Consider the following 27,201-nt stretch of genomic DNA (forward strand, 5'->3'; position numbering starts at 1 on the left):
TTTTACACTTTCTTTTTTTATTATATTCCTGCCTCATCCGTCACTGGTCCGCTGAGCCCGTTGTATTATCTGACTCTCTGGTGGTGGAGGTCGTCTGCCCTGCAGTCTCCTGGTCGAGACTGGACTCCTGCAGATTCCTTCCCAATGTCTCGATGGGCAGGAGCCAAGATGCAACGCCAGCCAGCAGAGAGCAGCTGCAATACACCGACAGAGTCAAATACACAGACGTCCTGAGCAACACCTAGAACCAAAACACAAAAAGTGAGAGGCCAAACAGAGAAAAACACACCTCTTAAATAATAAAGAGCCTGACTGGACTAATTTAAATCTACCACAAGTCACAATATTGTCAAACTATCATATAGTTTATGACATTCTTTAAATAATCATTGACAACAATGTTGGTTTTTGAACTCTAGTAAAACCATGGAGAAAATTCCAAAACTTGGGTGTGTCGAAATGACACAGATGCAGATTCACAAACATGTAAGCAATGCATTACGTAATCCCACCTCACACAGTTTCACTGATTATTTTTCTTGGATACTTGTTTTTAGCCCTCAGTGATATAGATACTGTCTTTTGGTGAGTAACAGTAAGAGCAGACATTTCAATTCACAGTTTAATTTAAGAGGCCTATTGTAATGCTTTTAATATCCAATATGAGGTATGGAAATTATCGCTGCCACGCTGGATGCCAAATAATATTATTCAGCCGAGTTGAAAACGGGTCACACTGATTCAAAATTTAGAATAACCGGACATACACTTGCTTGTACTGGGTTTGACCTTCTTTTGCTTTAACATTCTTCAGAGATTTTGGCACGTGCATGACGCAGTTGCTGCAGATTTGGCAGCATCTACATCCATAATGTGAATCTCACATCCAAAAAGGTGCTGAGGTCATTTGAGTACATTGCATTCAATGTCATGTTTAAGGAGCCAGTTTGAGATGATGAGCTTTGTAACATGGTGGTGACATTACCCAGCTGGAAGGAGCTATCAGAAGACGGCAGTGTGGTCATAAAGGGATGGAAATGGTCAGTTGTAACAAATGGTTTGTTCTGTTTGTTAAACAAGAACACCCATTTGCATCAACCTCGTCCATAGCTATTACACACTTAATCAAACAAACCACAGCACAAGAAGATAAAACAAGTAGGTTCCTCTTATACAGACAGCACCAACAACTATGCCACGGTCAAGTCACTTAAATCATGTTTCTTCTCCATTGTGAAGCTTGGTTTGAACTTTAACAGGCCATCTGGACCATGTCTACATGCCTACATGTCACATGATTAGCTGATTAGACATTTATGCCAATAAATAGTTGAATAGGTTTACTTAACAACATGGCCATTGTATGTATGCATTGTACTATTGCTGTTACATGTAATAGAGAACCTAACATCTTAGACCTTAAAAAAAAAAAAGAATTTCATTTAGGAGATAGATTTGGACAAAATTTACCGAAAACATTTTATTAGCTTGTTCAAAAACAGGAGACTGCTTCATACCTGTGCCACAAAGGGTGTAATCAGGGCACCCAACCTGGCCATGGCACTTGACGTTCCCATTGCTAAAGCTCTGTTTTCTGTAGGGAACACCTAAACAAAAGAAAGAAAAGTCAGTGAGTACAGTTTGTCCAATTTGACCTGTCTGAAAAAAGAAACAAACAAACAAAATCTGCTAAATTGAAAAGTGATACGTACTTCTGGTGTGTAAACAAAAACAACTTGGTATCCACCAGAGATGAAGGCTCTGGCAATGAAGATGAAGATGGTAAGGGCTATCCTGGATTAATTTAAAAAAAAAAAAAAGAGTTACAAATCAGCCTGGGTGTTTTAATGTCAAGCATGTTTGGGTTAGCTGCTGTCGTACTATGATATTAAAAAACAAACGTACCTCCCAATGCAAGCGTATAACGGTAGAATACACAAGGAAAACATGAGGAAACACAGTGCCATGCTTTTCTTCCTGCCGATATAGTCCACTAGTAGAAGGACGACTAAAAAACCTAAAAGCAACATCAAAAAAAAAAAAAAAAAAGATCAACGACTGCACTCAACACTGAAAGATGGAATCATTCTCTTAAAGTGCACTTTTTTTGTATCTCGTTCTCTTTATTCTGAGAATGTACATGTTTGTATGCTATACTCTGCCCACCTTCAAATCACTGAAAAACGTCAAAGCATTGTCTTTAGTAGGCTTTATCAGTATGTAGACTGCGTATTGAAGATTGTCTTTGAGGTCTGAAAAGTGATATTGAATTGTTTAAGCATGCATTCTGTATAATGGCCAGCAGGGGATGCCTCCTGTAGTTGCAAACAGACTTATAGTTGCATGGAAATCTAGAGGGAATCAGGGCAAGGGACTCTTACTGTATCCACAGTCAACACTTTCCTGATGACTTTGTGGGCTCAAATGCTAGCTTCACGTCTTTTAATCATACAGGATACTTTTTTTATGTGGGCGGTGCCTAACAGCGACGTTGCCGTTGAAGACTACAGGGTACGGTCGAGACGGCTTTTACCGCCATTTTTATGATATATCAGTCCAGGATCTCAGAGATTCACAGATTATACAGAGGGAGATGTTGCAGCCGTTTGAAAAGATTGCCCAGTGTTCAGTGTTCCTCAGTTTCTCACTCCTCTCTTCACATTCAGTTTCAAAACACCAATACGGGGACAGAGAAAATGCCCATCTTGAAGCTTCACAATGGGACTTCCCTAAGAAATGAGTGATGTCATAGTAGGTTCATCTATCTTTAATACATACTCTTGTGGATTTAGAAAAAGTAGAATAAGGATGAACCACTCCCATGTGGTGTCTGGAAGCGAGAATAATCGCTGTCTCTGTCTAAGTCCTCACAATGAACATAACAGTGCAACAGTCTTTTTCAAAAAGACAAAATTATTATTTTGTGTGGCCGAACTAGACTTCACAACCTGCCTAAACTGATGTTATGCCCAGTAAATATAGTGAAGCGCGTATGCATGCCCATCCCCATCACTCTTGAGGGTGTCGTGTTGTGTCTCATTTCTAACTATAATTATTTATGAAGCCACACAATTCAGCTGCTCCTAAATTTCAGCTGTCTTTTTTTTATTTTTTTAATTTGTACCTGAAGTCTAAAATCACTTCTGTAATAAATGCTCATGCTTCCAGCTGATTAACTGTTAAGCTCTTGCAGCTCAGAGCCACTAATCAATACACTGCATGTTGATCTGGACATGAACAAAAGGAAAGGTGCACGCCCACAATTAAACACGGATTAAAAAACATACATTTCTTTATCAAAGTTTAAAAGAAAAGAGTATTACAGGGACATTTTGAAAACCAGTAATAGTTTTCAAATTCACTGTTTGTTTGCCACTTTTTCACAGTATAACTACTATTAAGTTGATGGGAAATTACCAAAAACAAATTGGACATTTTCTCTATGTCAGCTGTCAGACTTTCAACTTAACTGCACACCACGCCTCTGACAGACTGCAAGCAGCGAGTATTTTACCTGGGAACTCAGCCAAGGTCGTCCATAAAAGGTCTTTGTAGTCGGCTGACGTTAAATATCTACATTCAAGACTGCAGTCTGGCTCAATCTTGGCTCCTTGGGTCACTATAAGGAAGCATTTGGGATTTGTTGTAATTCAACAATTGAAAACATTAAAAGCAGCTCTGCACAAAGGAAGCTGTAAACATACTCGCGCACAAATCTCCAGCCTGGAACAGCTCAGTTGTCAGCAGGATAATCCCGTAATAGGAGAAGGCATTGGAAAACCTATTGACAAAAGTAAAAAGATCATTTTTTTTAGAACATTAGTTCTGTGAGAAGTTGAAAATAAAGCATTTAATATGTCAATCAGGTACTACTGTTACTCCCCCTTGCATTAGGAATCACATCACAGTCCATCACAGGATTTTAAGTATCGTTCCTGGTTACCTGTATACAAGTCACTGTGGTAATGGTAAAGCTATAACTGCCACAACAACAACAAAAATCGAAAACTTGATAAAATAAGGCCACGATGCCGAGCTGGTAACCACTGATTTAAAAATGACTCCCTTTAAATAGAGAAGGCTTATCTTAGAGAGTGTGTCACTTAAGCTAACCATATAAACCACAGGAGCAGCGTGGTCTTCCAGTACTGAGGAGCAAAGAGATCTTTGAACCGTCCACGTTCATTCTGAGTAATTAAAGACAAAAATAGAAAGTAGACATTTTATTTTGAACATTTAAGCAGTGTATATATTTAGATTCATATCCAGAAAAAATAAAATCTCATCCCCACCTGATTATAAGCGATCAGCCTGCCTTGAGGCAGGGTCTTCCCATTCTCTTTAGCAATGCGCGTTAAGGTTGCCATGGCTTTTTCTCGTCTTCCCGACAGCACATCAAAACGAGGACTCTCCGGCAACCACTTTGCAACACAGAAAACTGAGCTGAGTTACTTTCAACTTTTTTTCTATTTTGGCGGACCTCTACCCATCGCAGCCATACTTACAAAGCAGAAGCAAACAAAGATTGCCAATGGTACTGTGGATAAGCCGAGCAGCCACCTCCAACCCAGATCAGGCATTACCATCAAGGCCAGGAGGACCTCAAACACAGCACCGATTGCCCAGAATGCCTGATGCAGACAAACAGTTAGGATGATATAGTGCAGTGCAGCTAATATTGTCAAAAGAGAGTTTATAAGACAATGACCGCAGTACCGCAATCAGCATAATGCAGATGCCTCTCGCCTTCATGGGAAGGAATTCTGAGTACAGCGTGACCCTAAAACAAGATTAAATCTTTATTTATGTTCATATTGTTTTCTTGGATATTGCTCATTGAGGAACTACTGATGTATCTTGTTATGCATGAAGGAAGAATCAAACTTACGACTGAGGAGCTCCTCCAATACCAAAGCCCACAAGGCTGCGCAGGAACAAGAGCCAGCCATACGCTGGAGCAAAGGCACTCAGCAGGCCGTAGTACAAAGTCCAGCACATACAAACTTTCAGACCCTGTTTAGCACAGACACATATACAGGAAATACATGAGATCATTTACAAACCTCATGAAATCATGTATGAGAATCATAGATGTGAGACTCACTACTTTTCTGCCGTACTTGTCGGCGACATTTCCCCAAATCGGTGAACTGATCCCCATCCCGATAAAAACCACCTGTTCCAACAAAAATAAATAAATAAATAAATAAATAAATAAATAGGTCATTGACTATGTTATATAATCAAAAATCTCTAGTGAAGCAATAAAAGGTAAACAGACTTTACCGATGTTATGAGTGCCACTTTATAGCTGGGGAGCCTCCACTCACAGTGCAGCTGGGGCCCCAAGATGCTGAGGATCATCATCTCCATGGCATCTGCTACCTGAGGGACAGCATCCAGTTAGAGATGTGCAGTATCTGCACGTTGATGAAGCTGTTTGGACTTATTTTAAGATTTATTACCCATGACAGTCCAGTGAGGAAAGAGATTTTCCACTGAAACTTTCCAAATCCGATTGCCTCCAATGCATCATCCACTGTAAAGGTTTCTGTTAATAAAACACATCGGTCACTGCATGATCAGTCTCAGAAACAAAACCTGGCATTAGCATGTTATTCAGTATAACACACTCAAAGGTCATTTTACATCTTGGACAGTGTGCTAAATTCACAAGGTTTTTTCAGCACCGTTAACACTTCATTGCCTTGTGAAAATATATAATAAAGAAATCAAATTTGATGCATAACAGATTAAAACAAAGCAGTTCTTCTGTTTTTATGTTTTAGGCCAGTTATAAACAGGACATGGCCAATATAAGATGAGTCTACTTTCATGTGTAATTAACCCATATCCACATTTACCAAAATCCAATCCAGCTGATCAACACTGCTACATAGGGTCTTTCTATGTTAATACTTTCTAATGCCCTTCTTACTTTACCGCCGCCACAGTTCCACACACACAACAATTAAAACAAAATAACAATTATATTGTACACACCTTCGGGTTTATTAGACCCAGAGGCGGATGAAGACTGCGTAGCCTCTGCGTCAAAATTTGAAGCTATGGTGCAAATCTCAGCGTCTGTGCCCTGGTCCTCATCAGTTTGACCCACAAAATCTGCATCACCCCTAAGTGCCATCACACAAGAAGAAGACATGAAAAAAAAGTTTGTCTTTCAGACATACCAAAGTTTGTCGTTAAATACATTTGCACTTAGCCCTGTGGCTCACACTCCGGTATGTAAACATAGCAGGTCCTTACAAAAGCAAGAAAGCTCATATTTTTCGTGTTTTTCTCTTTACCACTGTTCAGAGTTTCTCCAGCGCTTGTAAGAGATCTTAGCTGTTTTGGGCCAGTTGTCCATTTTGTCGTCACGGAGAGCTGTGAGTTCCAGCTCATAGCGCACAGGTGATTTGCGGACAAACCTGCTGGAGCAGTCACTTCAAGTTTTCAAGGAGACACCCAATCAGAGAACAACACCCGCAGGGCGGAGAGGGGAGGGGTTAGAGCAGGAAGCAGAAGTGCCGTGTTGTCAAACTGGCTTCGGGTCAAAGAAGCGACCCCATTGGATTAAAATGAAGTACTATCACATAATTGATCAATATCTTTAAATAGATTGTCAAAGGAACCGGAAGAAATATTCCAAGACTTTAATGTCACCACGAAGTCTTATTTGTTGTTCTAAGCAGAATTTATTTTAAAAAAAAAGAAAAGGTATCGACCAGAACATATCTAGGAAATGAAAGTATCTTTTTGCATTTCAAGTTGATGCTATATCATCATTATGTGGTTGTTTGTTTGTTTTGTTTTTTTTAAAGTTTCTATTTGTTTTGTTTTATTTGTTTTTTACTCTAGTGTAAACTGATCCCCTAGGAGCTTGACTCCAAGTTTCCTGATTGGTCTAAACTGAGCTGGTTAACCTGAGAGCAGGTTAGTTTGATGCTAATCTCACTCGGTGGTACAGACCGTTTATGGACAGATAGCAAAAAGAGCACTTAGTTCTTTATGACATTATATATTAATGATAGGTTTTCTTTAAATAAATAACAAGTGATTATATGCAATACAATTTGTAATGTTGAAAGAAATGCTGATGTTATTGTATTGTGAGGTAAAATAAACACATTTTGGGAAACACTTAAGACAAAGCAACGATTTCCTGCTTGGATTAGATCCAGCTAATCTCAGATTTATACCAGAGAAATTAAAAAGTGCATCCCAGACAAGAGCTCGGTTCTCAGGAGTTCGTTCAAACGGCAAATTTTCTTATAAGTAATAATATAAAGAAAAATAAAACCACCGAGCCAGGCTTTTTCCTGTTACTGCAAATAATTACAGTGCACTACAATCAATCAAACACATAAACTTGAAAAATAAAGCTCATATAGCCTACTTATAGATTTTAATGTGGTCATCAAAATTTAAATTTGTGGTATTTAAGTATTAATATTATTATTATTATTATGAAAGAATAGGAGCTAAAAGCCAGGCAAAGACTTTCTTTGATTCAGCAAGAGGAAGGTGACATCATATAGCCTACAACAGTAACTTTATTTATACCAGCACTGCGCTTCAGTCATTAGCAGCTGAGTATCTGTCATAACCTGTGGCCGACAGTAGGTTGTGCTGTCCACCCTCTACCCAAAAGCCAGTCATGCTATAGAAAGGATGCTGCTGTCTGTTCACTCACATTGTCATCATGTCAAATAATGCTGCTTATTTTCAGAAGCTCACTGAGAAGAAACCCAATTATGACTTCTTCTTCATCTTCTTGTGGGGCTTGCTAAGGGCTTTTGAAGCTTTGACTACTTCTCAGGCCCCCTGCTCCTCTGACTCTGGGCTCAGGGTTGCATTTTGAGTACAGGTTTAAGTAGACTATTCATCACCTTTGATTGAAATAACAGTGCTGAAATGTAAATGCATACATAGAAAACATTACACTAGTTGTGAAACTTGAACAGCTGCTGGGTTAAAAAGTAAAAGAGTACCTTCTTGAATAGTTCGGACTGTTGGGAGTAGCTGACTCCTTCAGTTCTCAGTACCCTTGTAAGTTAATAAGGCCAACCTGAAAATAAAAGCTGTTGAAAAGTAGGACGCTGTGAGGACATGCTGAGGCTGCTGCATTATGGGACGGCCGTAAATACAGTGTATAGGTAGAATATACAGTGTGCCACACTGTCCCCTCGTCAGCTGGGTGCTCGGGCTCACGCAGAGCAGTACAAAATCTCATCTGAGATTCTCTGACTTGCACAGCGAACTGCAGCATGGAGCAAAAGGTAAGCTTTGAAATCTACGAAAAAGACAAAACATTTCAGATCTATGAGCGCTTAGTTTAGCAGAGTCAGTCGTGTTTAAATACCTTAAACAGTTTGCTGCTGCTCACTTATTGTGTCACTGAAGGCAACTCTTCTAAAACTGATAACCTCACAGCTGGTTTTGGCCTTCAGAGTCCTGCCCTGGTCACAGCAATCTGTTTACACGAATAAGGAATTATCTGAATGTTTAATAGTGTGTGAGCATTTATTTGAACAAACAGTGTTTTGAGGATACCTGAGGTCACTCATCCTTCAAATCTTTAGAAACCAGATCTGAGTCATTCTGAATTATCACCTTGGTTCAGTTGCTGAAGGGATGCAATGAATCTTATCAACAAGGCTTGCTTTATAACTCAGCTATGACACTGGCAATAACAGTAAGCAACTTTAAATAACAAGAACTGCTCCTGCTTGTACAACATATGATAGATAGTGTAAAATCTCTGTTTTCTTGTTGTAAGGTGTAAAACTGCTCTTTAAATGTCAGGCATCCAATTTAAAACAAACACATATTCTCACTTCTTTATTGATTTAATGCTAAAAAAAAAAGTATTTGAAAGAAATATTTTCAACCATAATTGTGTGTGAGACAAAATTAATCACTTCAGGAATAAAATGGCAAAGGAGTTGTCATTTTTCCATAAGACATGGCCTCTGTGGCACAGTGTATAAGGAATCCTCTTCAAAGAAATCTCTCAGTTGTTGCATAATGGATTACATTATGTTAATGGCCATTTTACCAGAATGCTCTCTTATGTCACCGTGCGATTCTTCCGATCTTCAGGTAGTAATGCAAGATGCCTTTGTTGATGGTTGGAGGAAGCAATGTTAAATTTTAAAGAGAATGAATGAGAGGGCAACGTTACACGTGTCACAACCGAGCCAGCTGACCCAAAGGAAAAAGAAGACGCCGAAGCAGCAGATGTGATCTATTATGATAAAACTGCTCAGTGTATCGGAAAGTCTGGGGATGTTCACTGGTGCAAGTTCCAGCATCATCTCTCTCCAGTCAGCCTGGTGCTGCACAAATTAAATTAAATTAAATACACATACACCTCCTTCCTGCCGGCTTGTTTAGGGTGGAGCGGTGTGTTAGCCACATGCGGTGAATGTCAATTTAATCATAAACAAAAAGTGGTCAAACACATTAAAATATTTGTTTAAGATTTAACTACAGATATGTTTTGCAGCTCTCGGCTCCTTATTTTTTCAACAGCTAACAAAAAGTAATTGGAACTTTATTAAATCAGTGCCGTTGCTTTACATAATCACGTGAAATCAGTTTAGAATTTTTAAGTGTAACTTAAAAACTTTTTTCCAAACTGGTGTGATCATCCGCTCTCTATAGAGCACCAAGTAATTAGTTTGAAATGCATCTGCCTAATCAAAGATCAGTAATCGAATACCTGCACTGTAATTTTGTGGGGAGGAGGGTGAGAAGGGGTCTTTGGGTGGATAAAGTTACTGCATCCTTGTATTACATAGCTGCACACGCACACACAGTCATGCACACACAGTCATGCACACACGCATCTACATGCATGCACTATCTTCCTTAAACACACAGCATAGCTGTTCAACACTCAGGTGAAGCGCTGAATGAGTGTTTGCTGCCTGCTCCATGAAAGTTTAAGTAGACCAGTCCTTCCATAGCCAGGCAGCTCATTACGGCCTCATTACCAACAATGCAGGGACTCCAGCCCTGCAGGAAGCAGCAGTGCCACCCTCCTCCACCTCCTCCTCCTCTTAAGCCAGTCTGTCCCTAGTTGTGTTAACAGGACAGCTCCAAGCCAGTATGTGGATTAGAGACCAATGAGCATCAAAGCAGAGAATCTATTACTGGTTACGTACCTGTGCTGACTTGAAGAAACTGCACTATGGAAGAAATCTTCAATTACTAAAACTGCTGTCCTGGGCTGTGTCTGCCCGACTTACATACATGTGGACTGAAGTTCAGTGACATTTGGATTTATCAAGTTCATCACAAAAGACTGACCCAACAATGACGCACAAGCCTTTGGAAGTAAAGGAGGTAACTAAACTTGGATGCAGTTGTGTCAAAGCCACAGTCATGCAGTGTTTGTATGACTGGAGCAGTAAAATTAGACAAAATGAGAAAAAAATGGTCTCTCTCTAAGGGTTAAAGATGTGTTATGATTATTATGATCACTCCAGCATAATAACAGACGACTGTGTAATATCAAATATTTTATTGGCACAGAATATGGTGGTGTAATAGCTATCCCTGTTTTTTGTTTTCCCCCCCTCACACAGCCTGTATTAATCTTCTTTTCAGCTGATGGAGCAGTTCACAGTTTTTTTTCTAATATTTTTTTGTTTTTTGGCAAAAAAGCTCTAAACACGCCTCATAAGACTTCCTCAGCAAAGTGGCACATTTAGTGCCTTGAGAGGCCGATACTTCCCCCAGGAGTGTAGAAAAAGACTAAAATAGGTTTCAAGTAAGATGTGGTGGATGTGTGTGTGTGTGTTTGTGTTCATGCATTTGCATTTCTCATGGTGTCGAGACATAAATCATCTAAGGGTAAAGACATGTTTTAAAGTTAAAGTTACAGGATGAAAAGAAAACTTAATGCAGTTTTGAACAGAATCCAGAAATTATTACTAAATATGATGCTGTGCAACTGTAACCATATGCTGTATATGCTGTATAATATCAGAGGCATCAAAGCTACGCAGTACTTGCTTGCTCTTCTCTCTACCAATACGGGCAGTAAATACTGGACACTATATGCTAATCCGTATCAATATAACAGAGTATCTCCTCTGTTAGAGGACAAGGTGAACAGTTGGCTAAAAGGCTGTGAATTGTGTATTCACTTGTTCCGCCATAAACAAAAGGTTTGCTTACTGTCCCCATGAGTAATGCATTTTTAGTAAAATCTTTATTTGCCAGAAATGCAAGAACGTTTCCAAAGATAGCGCTGTGGCTTTGTGGCTTGTTACGGCTGCTTGTGTGAAACAGTACCAACAGAGGAGGTACAGTACTTGACCGGTGTGGCGGAGGCCTGTTCAAGGTCAGGTTTCTTTAGACACCTGGAGCCCCTTAAATGTGTGTTGCCCTGGGTGATGCACGGTGTCAGTCAATGGCCCACGAGGAGTGCTATCTCTTTCAGGACCCTAACTGCCACTTTGTGGCTGGGTAACAGGATCCTGCACCATACTGGATAAATAGGGACAATGGAGCGCCCTCTCGGGTGATGGTCAACCAGTCAGATAAACTTTCCTGTTCAAATGTGATGTTTACAATAGGTGCTCATTTCATATTTCATACAAGCTTGCTGTGTTTTGTTTGTTTACACATTTTTTGTTTTGTTTTTTTAGTGTCCAGTTTGAATCAGATGACAGTGTGCCAAGAAAGCCAACCTGTTATCTATCGCCTCTTTGCTTTTTCTCCATCCTCTCGCAGCATAGTTCGGTTTTCCTGCCTGATTTGTGTTCAGCAAAGGTCAGATTTCCTTTGAGTGGCAGAAAATCCCTGCCCTGCACTCGCTGCCCAGTGAAACATCCAATAACAGATGCCTACAGAGTGCCAACAACAGGAGACTGCCCTTGCAGTTTCTGGTTTTACTACTACTGCTGTTATATTTCAGTCTACTGTCTTAAATCAGAGTCTGATAGAAACTAAACAGAAGCATATTTACAAATGTTTCTGATAAAAAAATATATATATTTTTAAAACTGGAAACTGTTTTGCAGACATTTTTTCAGCTATCTTAATTTTGTCAATCTCTATTTAAAAAAACCTCTTCTACATGCTTTGCAGTCATTAAACCATATAGCTGACTTTGGTTAAGTTTAAATTCATTATTTTGCTTAAGGTGGATTCTCTCTGGTTACTCATTCTTCTTCTTACTGTCCAGTGAAATGCATGCTAGATTGATTGGTGATTCTAATAGTCACTCTGAGTTAGGCCTGTGTTATTGTGATGACTCAGCCTTTCACCCTATGACGTCAAGAATAGGCTCTGGCACCACTGCCACCTTAAAACTGGACAAGCAGCTGGATGGCTAAATGGATGTTGTTTACTGTGATTAGTATCTCCTCATTTTTGCTGAAGTATACCTTTGTGCAGTTTTTTTTCCCATTTCTTTTAAAGGATGGACGCAATAATCAAGTTTGTAGTACAAGAAAACTGAGGGACTAATTAAAGGAAGATTTTACAGGAATGTTGTATGTAACACGTTAGTTTAAAGTCTCACATAGTTGTTGAATTGGGTTGATTTTGATGCATCTACCCAATGGATTGCTGGAGAGATGTGGCATTTTAATCCTGAAGGAGACTACAAATTAAAAAAACAAAACAAAAATAAGATGTAACACTTCCCTTCAAGGGAACAAGTGTACCTGAAGTACATCACCAAAATACCCCATAACAGAAACACTGGGTCCTGACACTGTCGGGGTCAAGGGTTTCAGTCTTTCCTTTAATTTGTCACCCATGTTGCATCTATCTACACATGCCCCCGCACACAGATACATATTTGGAGCGAAGCTTCCTTTGTTGCGCACTCACTATATTATTGATGGTTTCCTATTGAAGGAAGCAGAGACTGTAATCTATCAGAGTTTCCTGTGTTCCCTTCAATAAAACCCAGATGTTCAGCTCAGTTCAGAAAAGGTACCTGGAGGCACGCACACTGAGGATCTTAGTGGTAAGCAGCTTTATGCGAACAATCTTTTCTCTGTTTTAATGATCTCATAATTACATAATTCATTTTATTTTGATGTGAATTTCTGCTGGGTCAGTAGATCAGCAGCTTGTTTCACTGGAGACTGTCAGTGTCAGTTACTTTGACTTAGTGACAGGTCAACTTGGCAGTGATGAGAGCTGAACTACTGAAGCGCAGTGCTGGACGGCTCTTTCATAACATCGCAGCACCGTAATTAAAGTGCATTGCTGATCGTTTTACCTCGCATAAAATTCGTTGTGCATTAAGCAGCGGAACATATCCTGTATTTATGCATACTAAAATAAATGTTACTACCCGTGGGCTTTTGAAGTTGATCAGATTTATATTTGTGTCAACTTTTGCTTAATACCTTTTTTCTTTTATTTTGTCTTGTGTTTTTAAAGAGGCATTTAGCATTACTATCAGCTTACTATTTAGGATACATGGATTTTTTGGTGCTCAATATATCCCTGTCATGAACAAGATTAATGGCTCTTAAAAAGAAACAGCAGCAGATTAGATAGTGGTGGCTGAATTTAGATTTATCATGAGCACAGAGGATGTGGCCTAGGCCAGAAATGGCTCTGACTGGAAGTCACAGATATAGGGACAAACATTCAGGAAATTAGGTGCCCATTGGGACATTTACCATATATCCTAGGCTGACAAGACTGTAAGTATGTGTGTGTGCATGTGCTCCTCACTGATGAAAACCTCAACAAAAACAGGATAATTTTTGAAGACACAAAGGAAAAAGGTGGGGCACATGTTCCATCCATCCCATCCAAACAGCAGGGATAATAATAACACATTATCTGTAGAGTAGCTTTTGTAATGTTGTTTGACTTCAGCTGCGTCAAATATACAGCCTGTGGATCACAACTGGCCAACAAGCCAGAACTGTCCAGTCAGCAGTGGCGTGTCTAGAAAATTTTTGTTGGGGGGGCCAGGTAGGGGCACAGATTTGGAGAGAGGTGGCAGATGTAATTGGCAGATAATGTTTAAAAATAAATTCTACCAACCGTTAACCATAATTCAATAATCCTGTAAACCTAATAACTGAATGCGCTTTTAACTCTTATTAGAATGAGATTTTAACCACTACGGTGCAAAGTTTTTAGATACTGCGTTGATAAAGTACAAGAGATACAATCAGTGCTTTGTCAGTGTTTACTCAGCATTCAAGGACAGCAATATTTGCATAGTATTTTTACTGACATATAGTGCACATATGTTTTGGGCAAAAACATTTTTAATATTAAAATATGAACATTTGTAACAAACAATTGACAAATTAGCCAATTCCAATGTAAAACTTTATCTGCCTGTTAAAAAAAGAAGATAATCTTCTCACAAACTGGTGTTTGATTTTGAAACAGGAAAAAAGTGGAGAAACAAATGAAAAGACTAACATTTGAATAAAACCTGAAAGCAAGTAAATACTTTCTATGCTGCCTTATCGTAAACTTTGGTAATATTGATAAAGAACAACACTGGCTGATGATGAAATACAGTCAGCTGGCATGGTGACACTGCCAGTATTAACCTGCAGGGCTGGACCGGGACAGAAAATCGGGCATTTTGACTACAGACCGGCCCACCAGGTATTAAAGCCATAAAGCCTTTGAATGAAAACAAATGCTGTTGTGACAGTGATGTACAGTCTTGTTGGTATATGTATGATTTCTATACATTTTACGTCAGATAAAAACTTTGGTTGTAAGATTTAGAGTTACCAGCTGTCAGCTGCTTAAAAAAGGATCCTGGGGTTATTTGTCTCTCAGAAACAGTTCATAACTTCCCTTCAACTCATTCATGTCACCTAAAAGGTAAACCTGTTTCTCCATCACCTGTTCAGCTCTGATGATTCAGTAAGGACATCTCCTGGTTTCATCTTCATGTTTCCCTCTCATCACATAACCAAACCGATATCATGACCAGCAGCTTTACAGCTGTGGCTCCAGCAAACATCAGCTGATACTAGAAATTAATATTAAATACATTCTAACAACAGCTGATCAAGCTTAAACGTGCTGCTGTTGTTTAGAGCGACATCCGCTGGTTTCCTCTTTCTGGCGCAAAGTGGGCGATAAATAAACAAGAGAGAAAAGCCGATCAGCTGATCATTGATCAGTTTAATGATTGAAGTAGCAACAGGGGAGGCAGGGGGAGAGAATGAGAGAAGAAGAGGCAGCTGTGCAGCATAACGACAGAATAACTCCTTTGTGTCTTTTTTTCATTATAGCGAAAGTCCGGGACAAACTGCGTCTCTTCTCAGCTCAATACGAAACGTGTAATATTTTCTCTGAATGAGGGACCATTCCATTTTTTAAGGAGCCGTTGGCAACTCTACTAACTAACCTTATGAATAAAATAAAGTTCACTATCAGTAACATCATAGCACCCACCCAGCTGTATAAAAACTCCGTCAAGCTGGCTAGAACGCAGTACGAGTTATTGTAACTGACTGTAAAAAGTCAGCACAACGAAAATAAACTCCACCTAAACTTAGTTCATATCTGACCCAGATAGACTGCAGGTCATAACTTCTTACCTGGAGTTCAGTTCACCTGACACTCGGACTGGCGGCTGCCTCGGGTCTCTCCTCCTGCCTCCCCTTCCCTCATCCACCTGCTGGCCTCTGTGGAAGCTCCGCCATAGCCACCACCAAACAACTGAGTTATTTTTACACATCGACCTGCATCTGGCCAATCCACCACCTCTTATTGTTCATGCCATTACAAAAAAAAAATAAAAATAAGTCACCGGGCATATCCCCGGTATGCCCGATGGCCAGTCCAGCTATGTTAACCTGCAACCAAATCTGCAGCTCCATACAGCAATGTTACGACTTAGATTATATCTTATAACTCATAACTCTTATGTTAGCTGCCCTCAGTAGCATACTGTCTGAAATATTCGACGGCTGCAATAATTCTTTAAGTGTTATTTTTTCCTTGGTATTCTAATTTCACCGAAGTTTACTAAACTCAACAAACTTAATATTACTTACCGGGACATTTATTCTGTCCTCATTTTCTTTCACCGAAAAATTGTTTCCTGCAGTGCCGTCTTTCGCGCTTGGCTCTCCTACCTTTGCTAACCTGATGCACATAGCGCAGAAGCCGATGCTGCATTCACTTACACTCGGATATCTCAGCTTCACCGTGAAAACATAATCGGACATTTGATATTTGATTGAATTTTATTGTTTTGCCTTTGGGGTGGCACCTGGGGTGGCCAGTCTGGTTGGGGGGGTGGCCTGTGCCCCCCCAGGCCACCCCGCTGGACACGCCACTGCCAGTCAGGACAGCTGGATGGATTTGCAAAGCGTGAGAGGTGCAGTGCCCGAGGGGGGAGATTTTGCACGATTTTGCATGAGGAAACATTCTGTTGTAAATTAAAGATGGATCAGTCATTAGAGTGGTTGTGGTCGCTGTCAATTTAAACAGCCAGATGTGGGAATCTTCATCGGTTTTATAGCCTTCTTACTGATAAAGACATTAACCACCTGTCTCATCATCTTTCTACCAAGTAAAAGCCATGAAACTAAGCGCCAGTAAACTGACTGATAAACATTGCAGATGGTTTTTATTTGTTTTGTAAATTAATGGTTTGATAATACTGGCATTGGTGCTTTTGCTCACATTAAACTAAACTAAAATGAGCATGATACCCCTTTTGTATCTAATTTCACTGATGGGTTGCTTCTTTGGCCTAGAGCCTGGAGGAACGGTGTAATCGTATCCTGAGAAACATGGAGGCCTCCCTGACAGCCCGGGATCGCGTTGGCATCCAGGATTTTGTTCTCCTGGACACCTACACGAGTGAGACTGCCTGCCTGGACAACCTGAGGAAACGGTTCCACGAGAATCTAATTTACGTGAGTCTTTCCTGTGTGGTGTCATTTTGGGTAGCCTTTCACTTTCGCTTACTCTAATTAAACATTATGCCCTCAACCTTCAACCCCACAACGCCCTAATGCTGCGTTGTCTTCTGCTGAATCGGGCTCTGCGTGTTGCTGAGTCAGCAGCTCTGGTTCTTTTCATTTGCAGAGTGAGCACTATAAAGGTCAGTGCTACCCACTGGGTCATGACAAGTGATTAACTGAACTTATTTCTTTTGCTAAAATTACTTATCATTGTTAAGCTACATGGACAGCACATTGCCGGAAATCTTCTCATAATGTCACGTAATGTTCAAGGAAAACAATCATCAAAAGCAAGAGTTGTAGACCATAAGTTATTTTCCTTGTCTTTCTCCACAGACTTACATCGGGACTCTTCTCGTCTCAGTCAACCCATATAAAGAGTTAGACATCTACAGCAAGAAGCAAATGGATACCTACATGGGAGTCAACTTCTTTGAGCTGCCGCCTCACATGTAAGAGTTGTTTCTGGCATGTCATTTGTGTAGACTGTACATAAAAGATGTACTTAGCTACCGTGACGTCAGTGGTTTGTGGATTAGCACTCTGAAACTTCAGATTGGCCTTTTGACCTTTGATAACTTTGACTTGATCATGTTTTAGAGAACAGGGTGGTGTTTAAGGGATCAGCTAACGCTACCTAGTTTGGTTAGCAAGGCGCTTCTGTAGACTGGGTCGTAAACTGATATTGTTTCCTTCATGACAAAAAAGGAGCACAGACATTTCAAACTGCAATCCATACTATTTATCACATAGTTAAGGTTACAGTTTGGACTCATCCACCCTGGTACTGTGTATTCAAAAAGTTATCACAAAACCACAAACACTGCTGTGCTTCAGTAAAGTGGCTCCATTTAGCTGAAGGCAACAGCTAGTCACTTGTGCTGACATCCACCATCATCCATCCATCTGTTCATCCATCCATCTGTTCATCCATCCATCCATTTTCTGCCACTTGTCTAGGCCTAGCAGTATAAACAGAGTCCAGACCTCCCTCTTCCTGGCCACAAGAAAGAAACCCAAACCATTTTTTGTTCCAGGCTGTAAATGTGTTTAATTCTGTTCTAAAGCTTCGTGTGAAAATTCAGTTTCTTAATGATCAGATTTATTTGGCATGCCTTTATTCCATATTAAAATATCTCAGCAAATGAAAGAACAAATGGATTTATGATTCCTAGCAAATGAATGAATCCTACTGTCTTTGCAAATCCCTGACCTACCTGTAGATCACGCAAAGTTGACATTTGGTTGATAGACTTTAACCATCTTGACAATTACCGAATGGACATTGATGGTCCCCAGAAGACTGAACTGGATGATTGTAATACATTAATGTGAGATACAATATGACTAAATCAGCCTCAGTTATTGCATTTTCTGGTGATTAGTAAATACAAGTACGGTAAAATGAAATCTTGAGCACTGTTAACATGTAACTGGTAGAAATACCATGTTAGCAATATGACTGTGAATATGCTGACAATCACAAAAGCATTATAGCTCAGCTTCAAAGAACTCTTTGACTTGATGGATTGCCTCATCTTAAAAATAAAAAAATGTGATTTTGTTGGCCTCTGACCTCTCGCTGTGCTTTCAGTTATGCGCTGGCAGACAATGCCTTCCGCACAATGATGTCTGAGTTCAACAACCACTTCATCCTCATCTCAGGGGAGAGTGGGGCCGGAAAAACAGAGGCCTCAAAGAAAATCCTTCAGTTCTATGCTGTCAGCTGTCCAAGTACCAAAGTCCTCAACAATGTCCGTGACAGACTGCTTCTTTCCAATCCCGTGCTTGAGGTCAGTGTCCTGGATGTGCGTGGTAAAGCTTCTGCTATGCAAGATCCTGTGCAGTTTTTTTAAAACACAATTTCTTCCTTGTTTTGTTTTCAAATTTCAGGCTTTTGGAAATGCCAAAACCTTGAAGAATGACAACTCAAGCCGCTTTGGAAAATATATGGACATCCAGTTTGACCACCAGGTAGACAAATCTAAATCATGTTGCAATGCCTAAGACTAAATACCTAAGGTGAAACCTTAGGTATTTAGTCTTCCAAATTATAAAAAACAAAAACAAAACAAAAAAAATAAAACTCGTGTCTAAAACCTTAGGCATTTACTACATGTTAAAGATTACCTTTTCACTTTCAGGGTGGTGCAGTTGGGGGTCACATTCTCAGTTACCTGCTGGAGAAGTCCCGCGTGGTCCACCAGAACCACGGAGAAAGAAACTTCCATATATTCTACCAGCTGGTGGAAGGAGGAGAAGAAGATCTGCTCCGCTGGCTTGGTCTAGAGAGAAACTGCAAGCACTACCGCTACTTGGTGCAGGTCAGGGAAATAATGCACTACATTCATGCTGCTTATAACCCCCCCCCCCCCAAAAAGCTGACATCTTTACTGAACTTTTTAATTGATTTTTTCAGGGGAATTGTGCCAAAGTCAGCTCTATCAATGATAAAAGTGACTGGAAGACGGTACGGAAGGCCCTGTCTGTTATAGACTTAAGCGAAAGTGACATTGAGGTGAGGATGCACATTAAGTCTTTGTACAGTCTTTGTGTTGGAGATTAATTTAAAACCATTTATCTCTGGATTTCATACAGAACCTCTTTGGAATAATTGCCAGCGTGCTCCACATGGGAAATATAAAGTTCGAGGCAGATGCTCGAGGATACGCCATGCTTAACAACAACCAGGAGATGCAATGGGTGTCAAAGGTAAAATCCAAGAAAACAGCACGTAGTATAAACAATTTGTCCCCCTTCATGCAACTTACTGATGATACCGCGAAGAAATTTGATGCCACATGATTTGGTTTTCTATTCTGGTTGCAGTTGCTGGGGATTCCTAACCAGGTGCTACAACAGGGCTTAACCCACAGAAAGATCGAAGCCAAATCAGAGGAGGTAGCATATACATTAACTTATAAAATAATTTTAACTTGCTTGAAATGCTAAATTACCTTAATTGACATTATTCTGATCTTAAAGGTATTTAGTCCTTTCTCTGTGGACCATGCAGTGTATGCCAGGGACGCCCTTGCCAAAGCCATCTACGGCCGCACTTTCAGCTGGCTAGTCAACAAGATCAATGAGTCGTTAGCTAACATGGTGAGCAACAAAGCAACCCAACTTATTGTTCTCACAGAAAGAGGGAGTGATTTGGGCTAACAAGGTTAGGAAGCAGTCCTGAGGTAGTCTACTGACAGATTTTGAATCTGCAAACATCTGATTTGAATATCTGGCAGTCTTTTTGGGCACAGTGTAATTTTATTGGCTCAAAGTAAAGTCAGCACATGAGCTTGAAATGCTTTAGAAGTGCTTGTCTACAGCATGTCTGATCTCAGTGTTAAAACCCTGTCCTATTATATGTGCACTTCTATATAAAGGACTCCTCCAGGAAAACCGTGATTGGCCTTCTGGACATCTATGGGTTTGAGGTTTTCAGTGTAAACAGGTGAGATCATGCACAGAGAGACTGATTCTTCAGTAGAAAAGGTGTCAAATTAAAGACAGTGACAATGACTAATTTCTGTTTTATAGCTTTGAACAGTTTTGCATCAACTACTGCAATGAGAAGCTGCAGCAGCTTTTTATCGAGCTGACCCTGAAATCAGAGCAGGAGGAGTACGAGATGGAAGGAATCGAAGTAATACGATTATTCAGTCAATTTGCTTCACATATGTGGGCTCAAGAACAGCTGATTTACAAGAAGAAAATAATGTTCTTCTGTTTTTTTCTCTCTTTTACACAGTGGGAGCCTGTGCCATATTTCAACAACAAGATCATCTGTGATCTTGTGGAGGAGAAATTCAGAGGAATCATTTCTTTACTGGTAAAAAAAAGGCATCACATCAAATACTGTGCTGATGAACCAAAACATGCCATAATTCCCGCTGTCCTCTCATAGGATGAGGAATGTTTAAGGCCTGGAGAGGCCACAGATCTCACCTTCCTGGAAAAGATGGAGGACAAGATTGGTGGCCACCCTCATTTTGTCACGTGAGTTTTTACAGGTGACATGTGGTGAATTAATGTTGTCAACAAACAATCAAACTACAAGTATAATACAAATCTACACTAACTACATTTCCTGCAGACACAAACTTGCAGACCAAAAGACGAGGAAAACTCTGAAAAGAGGAGACTTCCGCCTCCTCCACTACGCTGGGGAAGTTACATACTGTGTTGTTGGTAAGACGTTAAATACTATTGATATTTTTTTTCTGTTATAATGCCACTGAATTAGTCAGTGTAACAACAGAAAAATGCTGAAATGCGTCAATAGTGTCATAAACCCGGCGAACTGACTACATGTTTACAGACGTACTACAGAGCAAATAGCTTCACTCTTGAAGCTTCTTTTTGTTCTTTAAACTTTCAGGATTCTTGGACAAAAACAATGATCTTTTGTATCGAAATGGGAAAGAGGTAATTTAACTGCTATGTAATTTAACCCAGTAAAGATGACAGTTTGGTGGATGGTGATTCCTCATTACAAAAAACGTGACTTCTAGTAACCCTATTAAATAATGCAAACAGGAACTGAAATGATGCCTACAAATGTGTAACTGCCTAACCTTTTAGATGCTCACAGTTTTCCTGTTCTCCTTAGGTTATGCGGCAGTCCAAGAACGCCATCATCAAACACTGTTTTCCTTCTACTGAACCGGATAGCAAGAGGAGACCTGAAACTGTAAGAGCAATACAAGATATAGAAACTCGGTGTCTCACCAATGTCAGTGAATTTAGGAGTAATCGGCCACTTTCCTGTGACTCCTCAGGTAGTGACTCAGTTTAAGAATAGCCTGGTGGGTCTGACTGAGATCCTAATGATGAAAGAACCCTGGTACGTCCGCTGCATTAAACCCAATGAAGCCAAGCAGCCAGGTGAGGCCTTGAGTATCAAAAATCTGGTATTTCAATAAAGAGACATCCTAGTCCGTCTAGATTTAATCAGCACATGCTGCTGCTGACCTCTTAGTGTTGTGGTGTCTCCTGCAGGACACTTTGATGACGTGTTGGTAAGGCATCAGGTGAAATACCTGGGACTGATGGAACACCTGAGAGTCAGGCGTGCTGGTTTTGCTTATCGTCGCAAATATGAAATCTTTCTCCAGAGGTAGCACGCTGGCACTCCTCTAACCTTCAGTTAGTTACGTTAATCTTTTTCATGCAAAATGAAAAACAAAAACAAAAATCAGGATTCTTTTGTCTTCTGCTAACCTTCTGTGCTCAGGTATAAACCTCTGTGTCCTGACACTTGGCCCAACTGGAAAGGAACTGCAGCAGAAGGTGTGAGGTGTCTGATCAAACACCTGGGCTATAAATCTGATGAGTACAAGATGGGAAGGTAGGCAGAACGGATGAGTATCATATTTCAGATGGGTACTGCTGACTAACCTGGAAAAAGACATTTTTGGAAATCTCTCTGTTTGCCTTCATCGCAAGGACAAAGATTTTTATCCGCCACCCGAGAACTCTGTTTGCAACAGAAGATGCTTTTCAAGTCTGCAAACACAAGCTGGGTGAGATATTGCGCTGAAAATGTATTTTTGTTTCTATAGTAAACATCAACAACCTTTTCAACCTTTTAACCTTTACTGCAGCAACAAGGATTCAGGCAAAGTACAAAGGCTACAAGGTGAAAGGAGACTATCTAAAACAGAAAGAGGCTGGTAGGCCATGACATTTGTTTATAACCTATTAGTTAATGGTCCAGAACCATCTTGATTTATCAGCTCCTACTACACTTAAAACACGTTAAACAAACAATGTCTTGTCTAATCAAAATAGCCACAAAGATTGAGACCTGCTGGAGAGGGATGATGGCTAGGAGGGAACGTCAGAGGAGAGCATGGGCTGTCAAGGTCATCAAGAAGTAAGTTAACATGTTTGACAGTTAAATGGCTGCTGATGCTTGCAGGTCGGTGTAATGGCTGTGAGAGAGCCATTTGGGAACTTTTATTAAGTGAGGTTACCGATCTATTGATTTGTTCCAGGTTCATTAAAGGTTTCATGAATAGACATCAACCGGCCTGCACTGACAACAGCGAGTACCTGGCCTTTGTGAGGCACAGCTACCTCACGCGGCTCAAGGAAAACCTTCCCAAAACCATCCTGGAAAAAGACTCTTGGCTCACTCCTCCTCCTATATTGCAGGAAGTGAGTGATATTTAAATGTCAGGCTGCATTTTTTGTAATATCACATAACAGAGCCCGTTCAACACTCCTGTTCATCCTCCAGGTTTCCCAGGTCTTGAAGAAGATCTACATTCGCCACATGGTGAGGAAGTACGTTCGAGGGATCACTCCCCAAAGGAAAGCACAGGTACAATCCGTCGTACGTGAGCAGGAAGTTCAATAAATGTATAACATAACCTAAACTTGCTCTGCCTGTCACCAGTGTTTTTTATACCTACATTCTTGATTTCTTGATTTTCTACATATTTGTCACACTTAAATGTTTCAGATTATCAAAGAAATCCTAGTATTAGACAAGCATAACTTGAGTAAATACAATTTTTTTTTTCATTTATTAGGGCAAAAAATCTCTCCAAATCCACCTGTCTCTATGTGACATTGCTCCCAAACCTAAAACTGGTTGGATTAAGGTTCAGGCTTTGACTAGACCACTCCAAAACCTTTATCTTGGTTACTTTTCTGAGCCACCCAGAGGTTGACATGTTAGGCAGTGGCTCTCACTGTGGTTCAGTGAAGTCCCAAAGCCAAAAATATCGCTTTGTAATTCTTTCCAAACTGATACATGTCAATGACTTTGTTTCTCATTTCTTCTTGGGTTTCTTTACATCATGACATGATGTGTTATTTCTGGAAGCAGTTTGTGCAACAGATTTCCAAGGTTGATCTTAAAATACTCTCTGTTAAACATCTTCTTTGCAGCTGCTGTTAAAAGCACAGACCAGCGCCTTGTTCAAAGGGAAAAAAGAAAACTATCCCTTCAGTGTGTGCAGACCATTCGCAGACACCAGGATCTGTAAGACTACAGTACCATTAAAGTGGACTTACATGCATAAAATAGATAAGACTACAGTAGTTTATGTGATTTGAAATGGAAGACAGAATATATAACACTAATCTGCTACAGTTTGACGAATGCATGGACTTGTTTACTGGCAATTATTGTTGTTTCTGCAAACCCTCTCCTGCTGCTAAATATATGATGGACTGAGCGATTGCTGTTCTCACTGTTCTCACTTTGTTAAGGTGCAGAAGATATAAGCATCAAGGTGCTTCAGATGATTCAACATGAGAAAGTCAAGGTAAATTATAATATTAGTATTTAGTCAGCACACTGTCTTTGACGTGTGTGTGGTTGTCTGTTTGTTTGTTTTTTCACCTTCTCTGATCTTTGAGCGGGACCTCCACAGTACAGCGTACCTGTGGTGAAGTACGACAGGAACGGGTTCAGACCTCGACTCCGGCAGCTCATCTTCACCCAGGAAGCTGCCTACCTGGTGGAAGAGGCTAAGATCAAACAGCGGATAGATTACAGCTCACTGAAAGGTAACAAGTGAGGAGATAAAACAAAGAAAACATTGTTATCTGCAGTATATAAACATACAGTTATTTTATCAGTATTTTAAGGTTAACCTTGTTTTTGCAAGGTGTGTCAGTCAGCAACCTCAGTGACAACTTCCTGATTCTTCATGTCACGTGTCATGACAGCAAGCAAAAGGTACCTGCACACCGCTGTCCACAGCCATCTTAAAAGTTTTAACATTATACCGTTTATACTCTACAGATGGGCAACCAATAAAATGAAAAACAAAACTCAAATGTTAAACCCTAAAGTGAGTGGATGTGGAAGCTCATGCTGTAGGGAGGGCCAGGGAAGGATTACCACAAATCAGTACAAAGTTGTTCTAAGTGGTCACTGTTACCCTTTGGTCAAACATTTCTGTACTAAAGCAGTGGTCTCTTCCAGCGTGATAATGCCTTCAATCAGTAGGACACAAGAGTTCGCTAAATAGCTTAATAAATATGAAAATGATGTGAATCATTTAGTGTCTGGACTTCACAACCGCTGGCACCATTATTAAAACACCAAGGACATTTAAAAACATTTTGGAGTGTTTTTCTTATAATAATCACTTTCAGGTCTTTAAATTTAAGATGAAAAATATCCAGTATATGTACAAAAGTACTGGGCTAACTACACATTACAGCTTGAGGAGCCATGGAAACCCTCACCATGAAGCTCCCAGTGCAGTTTTTGTGCTGATGCTAATCCCAGAGGAGGTTTGGAGCGTTGCAGTTACTGAGTCAGGAGAACAATGGCAAATTTTATGGAACACGAGCCCCAGCAAACCTGCTCTGTAACTTAATACAGTCTGTCATGGATGAGTCACTGTTGATCCTTATGGAAGCTTGTTTCTGCATCTGAATTTTTTTCTTTGACTCAAAAAACATTTTTCCTACCAGTAAGTCATAATTTTGTATTACTATCTCATAATTTTAATGTAAGAACCCAAATTTTTATGGTTTTTGTCTGTTTTTTGGGGTCAGTTTAAAAAAATTTTCTCAGTAGTTTGAGTTAGTAATTCTCAGCCCAACACTCAGCCTAAATTTGAATTGGTAAGTCAAAATCTTAAAATAACAATCTGAAATTTGGACTTTTCAGTGACAAAAACAAACATTCATATTTCCTAAATGCTTCCACTTTTGTTTAAATACTTAATAAAGCTGATCTTGGGATATCTAGGAAGAAAGAAATTTCACTACCTGACTTGTTACAATGGTTGGGTCCTATTATCACACAAGTGTCACACTTGAATTCAGTGAGCTCTTTAAAACAACCTGTTATTTCACAAATGTTTGTAAAAGCTGACTGTGGTAAAGGAACTGAAAACACCTGAATTCAAAGATTAAAAGGTGTGGCCCGGTACTTTAGTCCATATAGCGTACGTCAAATATGTCTAAAGAAACTGTTGGAGAGACCATAAATTAAAGCAGTTCATGTCTGCCATTTAGATTCCAGAGGAAAAGTCACAACGTTTAACAGAGCACTGATTTGTCCTTTCAGGGTGATCTGGTTCTGCAGTGTGACTTCCTGTTTGAAGCCTTGACTAAGCTGAGTGTTATTGTTAACAAGCAGAACTGCATCCACGTGGTGCAGGGCAGGTACAGAGTCTGCATCGTGTGTGGCAATATTTGAATTTGAAATATGAAAGTGGTAAAAATCATAAATAATAAAAATCATAAATAATCATAAATAATTATATATATATATTTTTTAAATGCAGCGTGCGGTTTGACATTCAGCCGGGCAGAGAGGGGTTTGTCGACTTCAAGAGTGGCCAGGAGTCGATGGTCTACAGGGCAAAGAACGGCCATCTGATGGTGGTGAGTCTGTAATTCAGACAATGACAACTTATTACTGAAAACACGAGCAACTGACTGAGCTCTTTGTGTTTTTAGGAGTCAACAAAAACCAAGTCAAGATGAAGATGCCAGTGCTGTGGGATTAATGGTGCTCCTTAAGCCTCAGAGTTGCAACAGCCATGCTTACCCTGTAATCCTGCTCAGTGGCTATTTACATTATTAAAGGCAACTTTATACTTTTGCATCTTCATTAAAATGTTATACAATGAAGTATATTCTGTTATTACCCAAATGCTGCCAATAACTTAGCTGTAGAAAGTTCTTACTTACAATGTCAGCAGCTCTCCGTGTTCATGATATTTGGATTTGAAATAATCTCTATGTAAACAAACAGATTCATGTATGTACACTGTATTATATATACAAAATATTCATAGAATTACTTGATAACAGTAAAGAAATATATGTGTGCAAAGCCATGACTGTAACATTTATAATACCTCAGTCATGTTGTACCTTTATATTAAAACATCCTTGTTGTGGCAATATTGTCAGATTATGGTTTAGTCTAGCAGAGGAAACTCCAATGAATTGTGCAGATTATGTTTATGTAGTACATGCTGCTATTACGCAGTTCTGAAGTACATTTACAGCACGCTAACTCAGTCAATACAGTCTCAGATACGAATTAAGCCACTCTCTAACCTGTTTTTCTTAGATATGTTATTATCAGTGTTGGGGAGTAACGGAATACATGTACCGCCGTTACGTATTTAGAATACAAAATATGAGTAACTGTATTCCGTTACAGTTACCGTTTAAAAAGGTGGTATTCAGAATACAGTTACTTTGTTGAAATAAATGGAATACACTGGGGTACTTTCCTGTTTCATTTTGTCGCGGGTCAGGACTGTTTCGG

General features: G+C 39.8%; 2 protein-coding genes across 6 annotated transcripts; one reads left to right on the forward strand and one right to left on the reverse strand.

Annotated features, from left to right (window-relative positions):
• svopb (SV2 related protein b) lies at positions 1-16,111 on the reverse strand. Of its 5 annotated transcripts, XM_086300689.1 has the most exons (17): positions 16,026-16,111; positions 15,567-15,662; positions 6,004-6,134; positions 5,466-5,551; positions 5,287-5,385; positions 5,105-5,176; positions 4,889-5,013; positions 4,717-4,780; positions 4,506-4,631; positions 4,293-4,421; positions 4,114-4,187; positions 3,705-3,781; positions 3,515-3,619; positions 1,906-2,017; positions 1,713-1,794; positions 1,518-1,607; positions 1-241 (listed from the first exon to the last, which is right to left on the reverse strand). In XM_086300689.1, exons 1-17 carry the CDS (start codon positions 16,031-16,033, stop codon positions 41-43), a joined length of 1,677 nt encoding a protein of 558 aa, XP_086156815.1. In that variant the 5' UTR covers positions 16,034-16,111; the 3' UTR covers positions 1-40. The 5 variants fall into 5 exon arrangements, with proteins under 5 accessions (XP_086156815.1, XP_086156816.1, XP_086156814.1 ...); XM_086300690.1 differs by having other exon boundaries at positions 1-194; positions 15,567-16,095; XM_086300688.1 differs by having other exon boundaries at positions 15,567-16,094.
• myo1hb (myosin IHb) lies at positions 10,125-27,188 on the forward strand. Its single transcript, XM_086300687.1, has 32 exons — positions 10,125-10,353; positions 16,734-16,895; positions 17,280-17,395; positions 18,538-18,736; positions 18,837-18,917; positions 19,088-19,267; positions 19,363-19,461; positions 19,542-19,655; positions 19,773-19,844; positions 19,929-20,048; positions 20,327-20,394; positions 20,481-20,586; positions 20,692-20,772; positions 20,848-20,939; positions 21,037-21,131; positions 21,322-21,368; positions 21,553-21,633; positions 21,722-21,827; positions 21,942-22,059; positions 22,177-22,290; positions 22,389-22,465; positions 22,547-22,615; positions 22,734-22,818; positions 22,940-23,102; positions 23,185-23,268; positions 23,841-23,934; positions 24,165-24,220; positions 24,329-24,464; positions 24,566-24,636; positions 25,984-26,081; positions 26,204-26,303; positions 26,379-27,188. The coding sequence occupies exons 1-32, from the start codon at positions 10,324-10,326 to the stop codon at positions 26,403-26,405; spliced, it is 3,141 nt and encodes a 1,046-aa protein (XP_086156813.1). The 5' UTR covers positions 10,125-10,323; the 3' UTR covers positions 26,406-27,188.
• Positions 27,189-27,201: the final 13 nt, after the last annotated feature.

The sequence above is a fragment of the Aulonocara sp. 'chitande type north' Nkhata Bay genome, linkage group LG7, assembly GCF_057382095.1.
Source record: "Aulonocara sp. 'chitande type north' Nkhata Bay isolate Kocher_YH1m ecotype deep benthic linkage group LG7, A_spYH_male_GT1.1, whole genome shotgun sequence".
In the NCBI taxonomy this organism is placed as follows: domain Eukaryota; kingdom Metazoa; phylum Chordata; class Actinopteri; order Cichliformes; family Cichlidae; genus Aulonocara; species Aulonocara sp. 'chitande type north' Nkhata Bay.

Coding starts and splice junctions, on each gene's coding strand:
- myo1hb (XM_086300687.1), top strand. CDS start 10,324: ATGACGCACAAGCCTTTGGAAGTAAAGGAG. Junction 18,737..18,836: donor TTTCCAATCCCGTGCTTGAG/GTCAGTGTCCTG, acceptor TTCAAATTTCAG/GCTTTTGGAAATGCCAAAAC. Junction 19,268..19,362: donor ACTACCGCTACTTGGTGCAG/GTCAGGGAAATA, acceptor TGATTTTTTCAG/GGGAATTGTGCCAAAGTCAG.
- svopb (XM_086300688.1), bottom strand. CDS start 15,706: ATGTGTAAAAATAACTCAGTTGTTTGGTGGTGGCTATGGCGGAGCTTC. Junction 5,014..5,104: donor ACAAGTACGGCAGAAAAGTA/GTGAGTCTCACA, acceptor TGTGCTAAACAG/GGTCTGAAAGTTTGTATGTG. Junction 4,422..4,505: donor TCTTTGTTTGCTTCTGCTTT/GTAAGTATGGCT, acceptor TGTGTTGCAAAG/TGGTTGCCGGAGAGTCCTCG.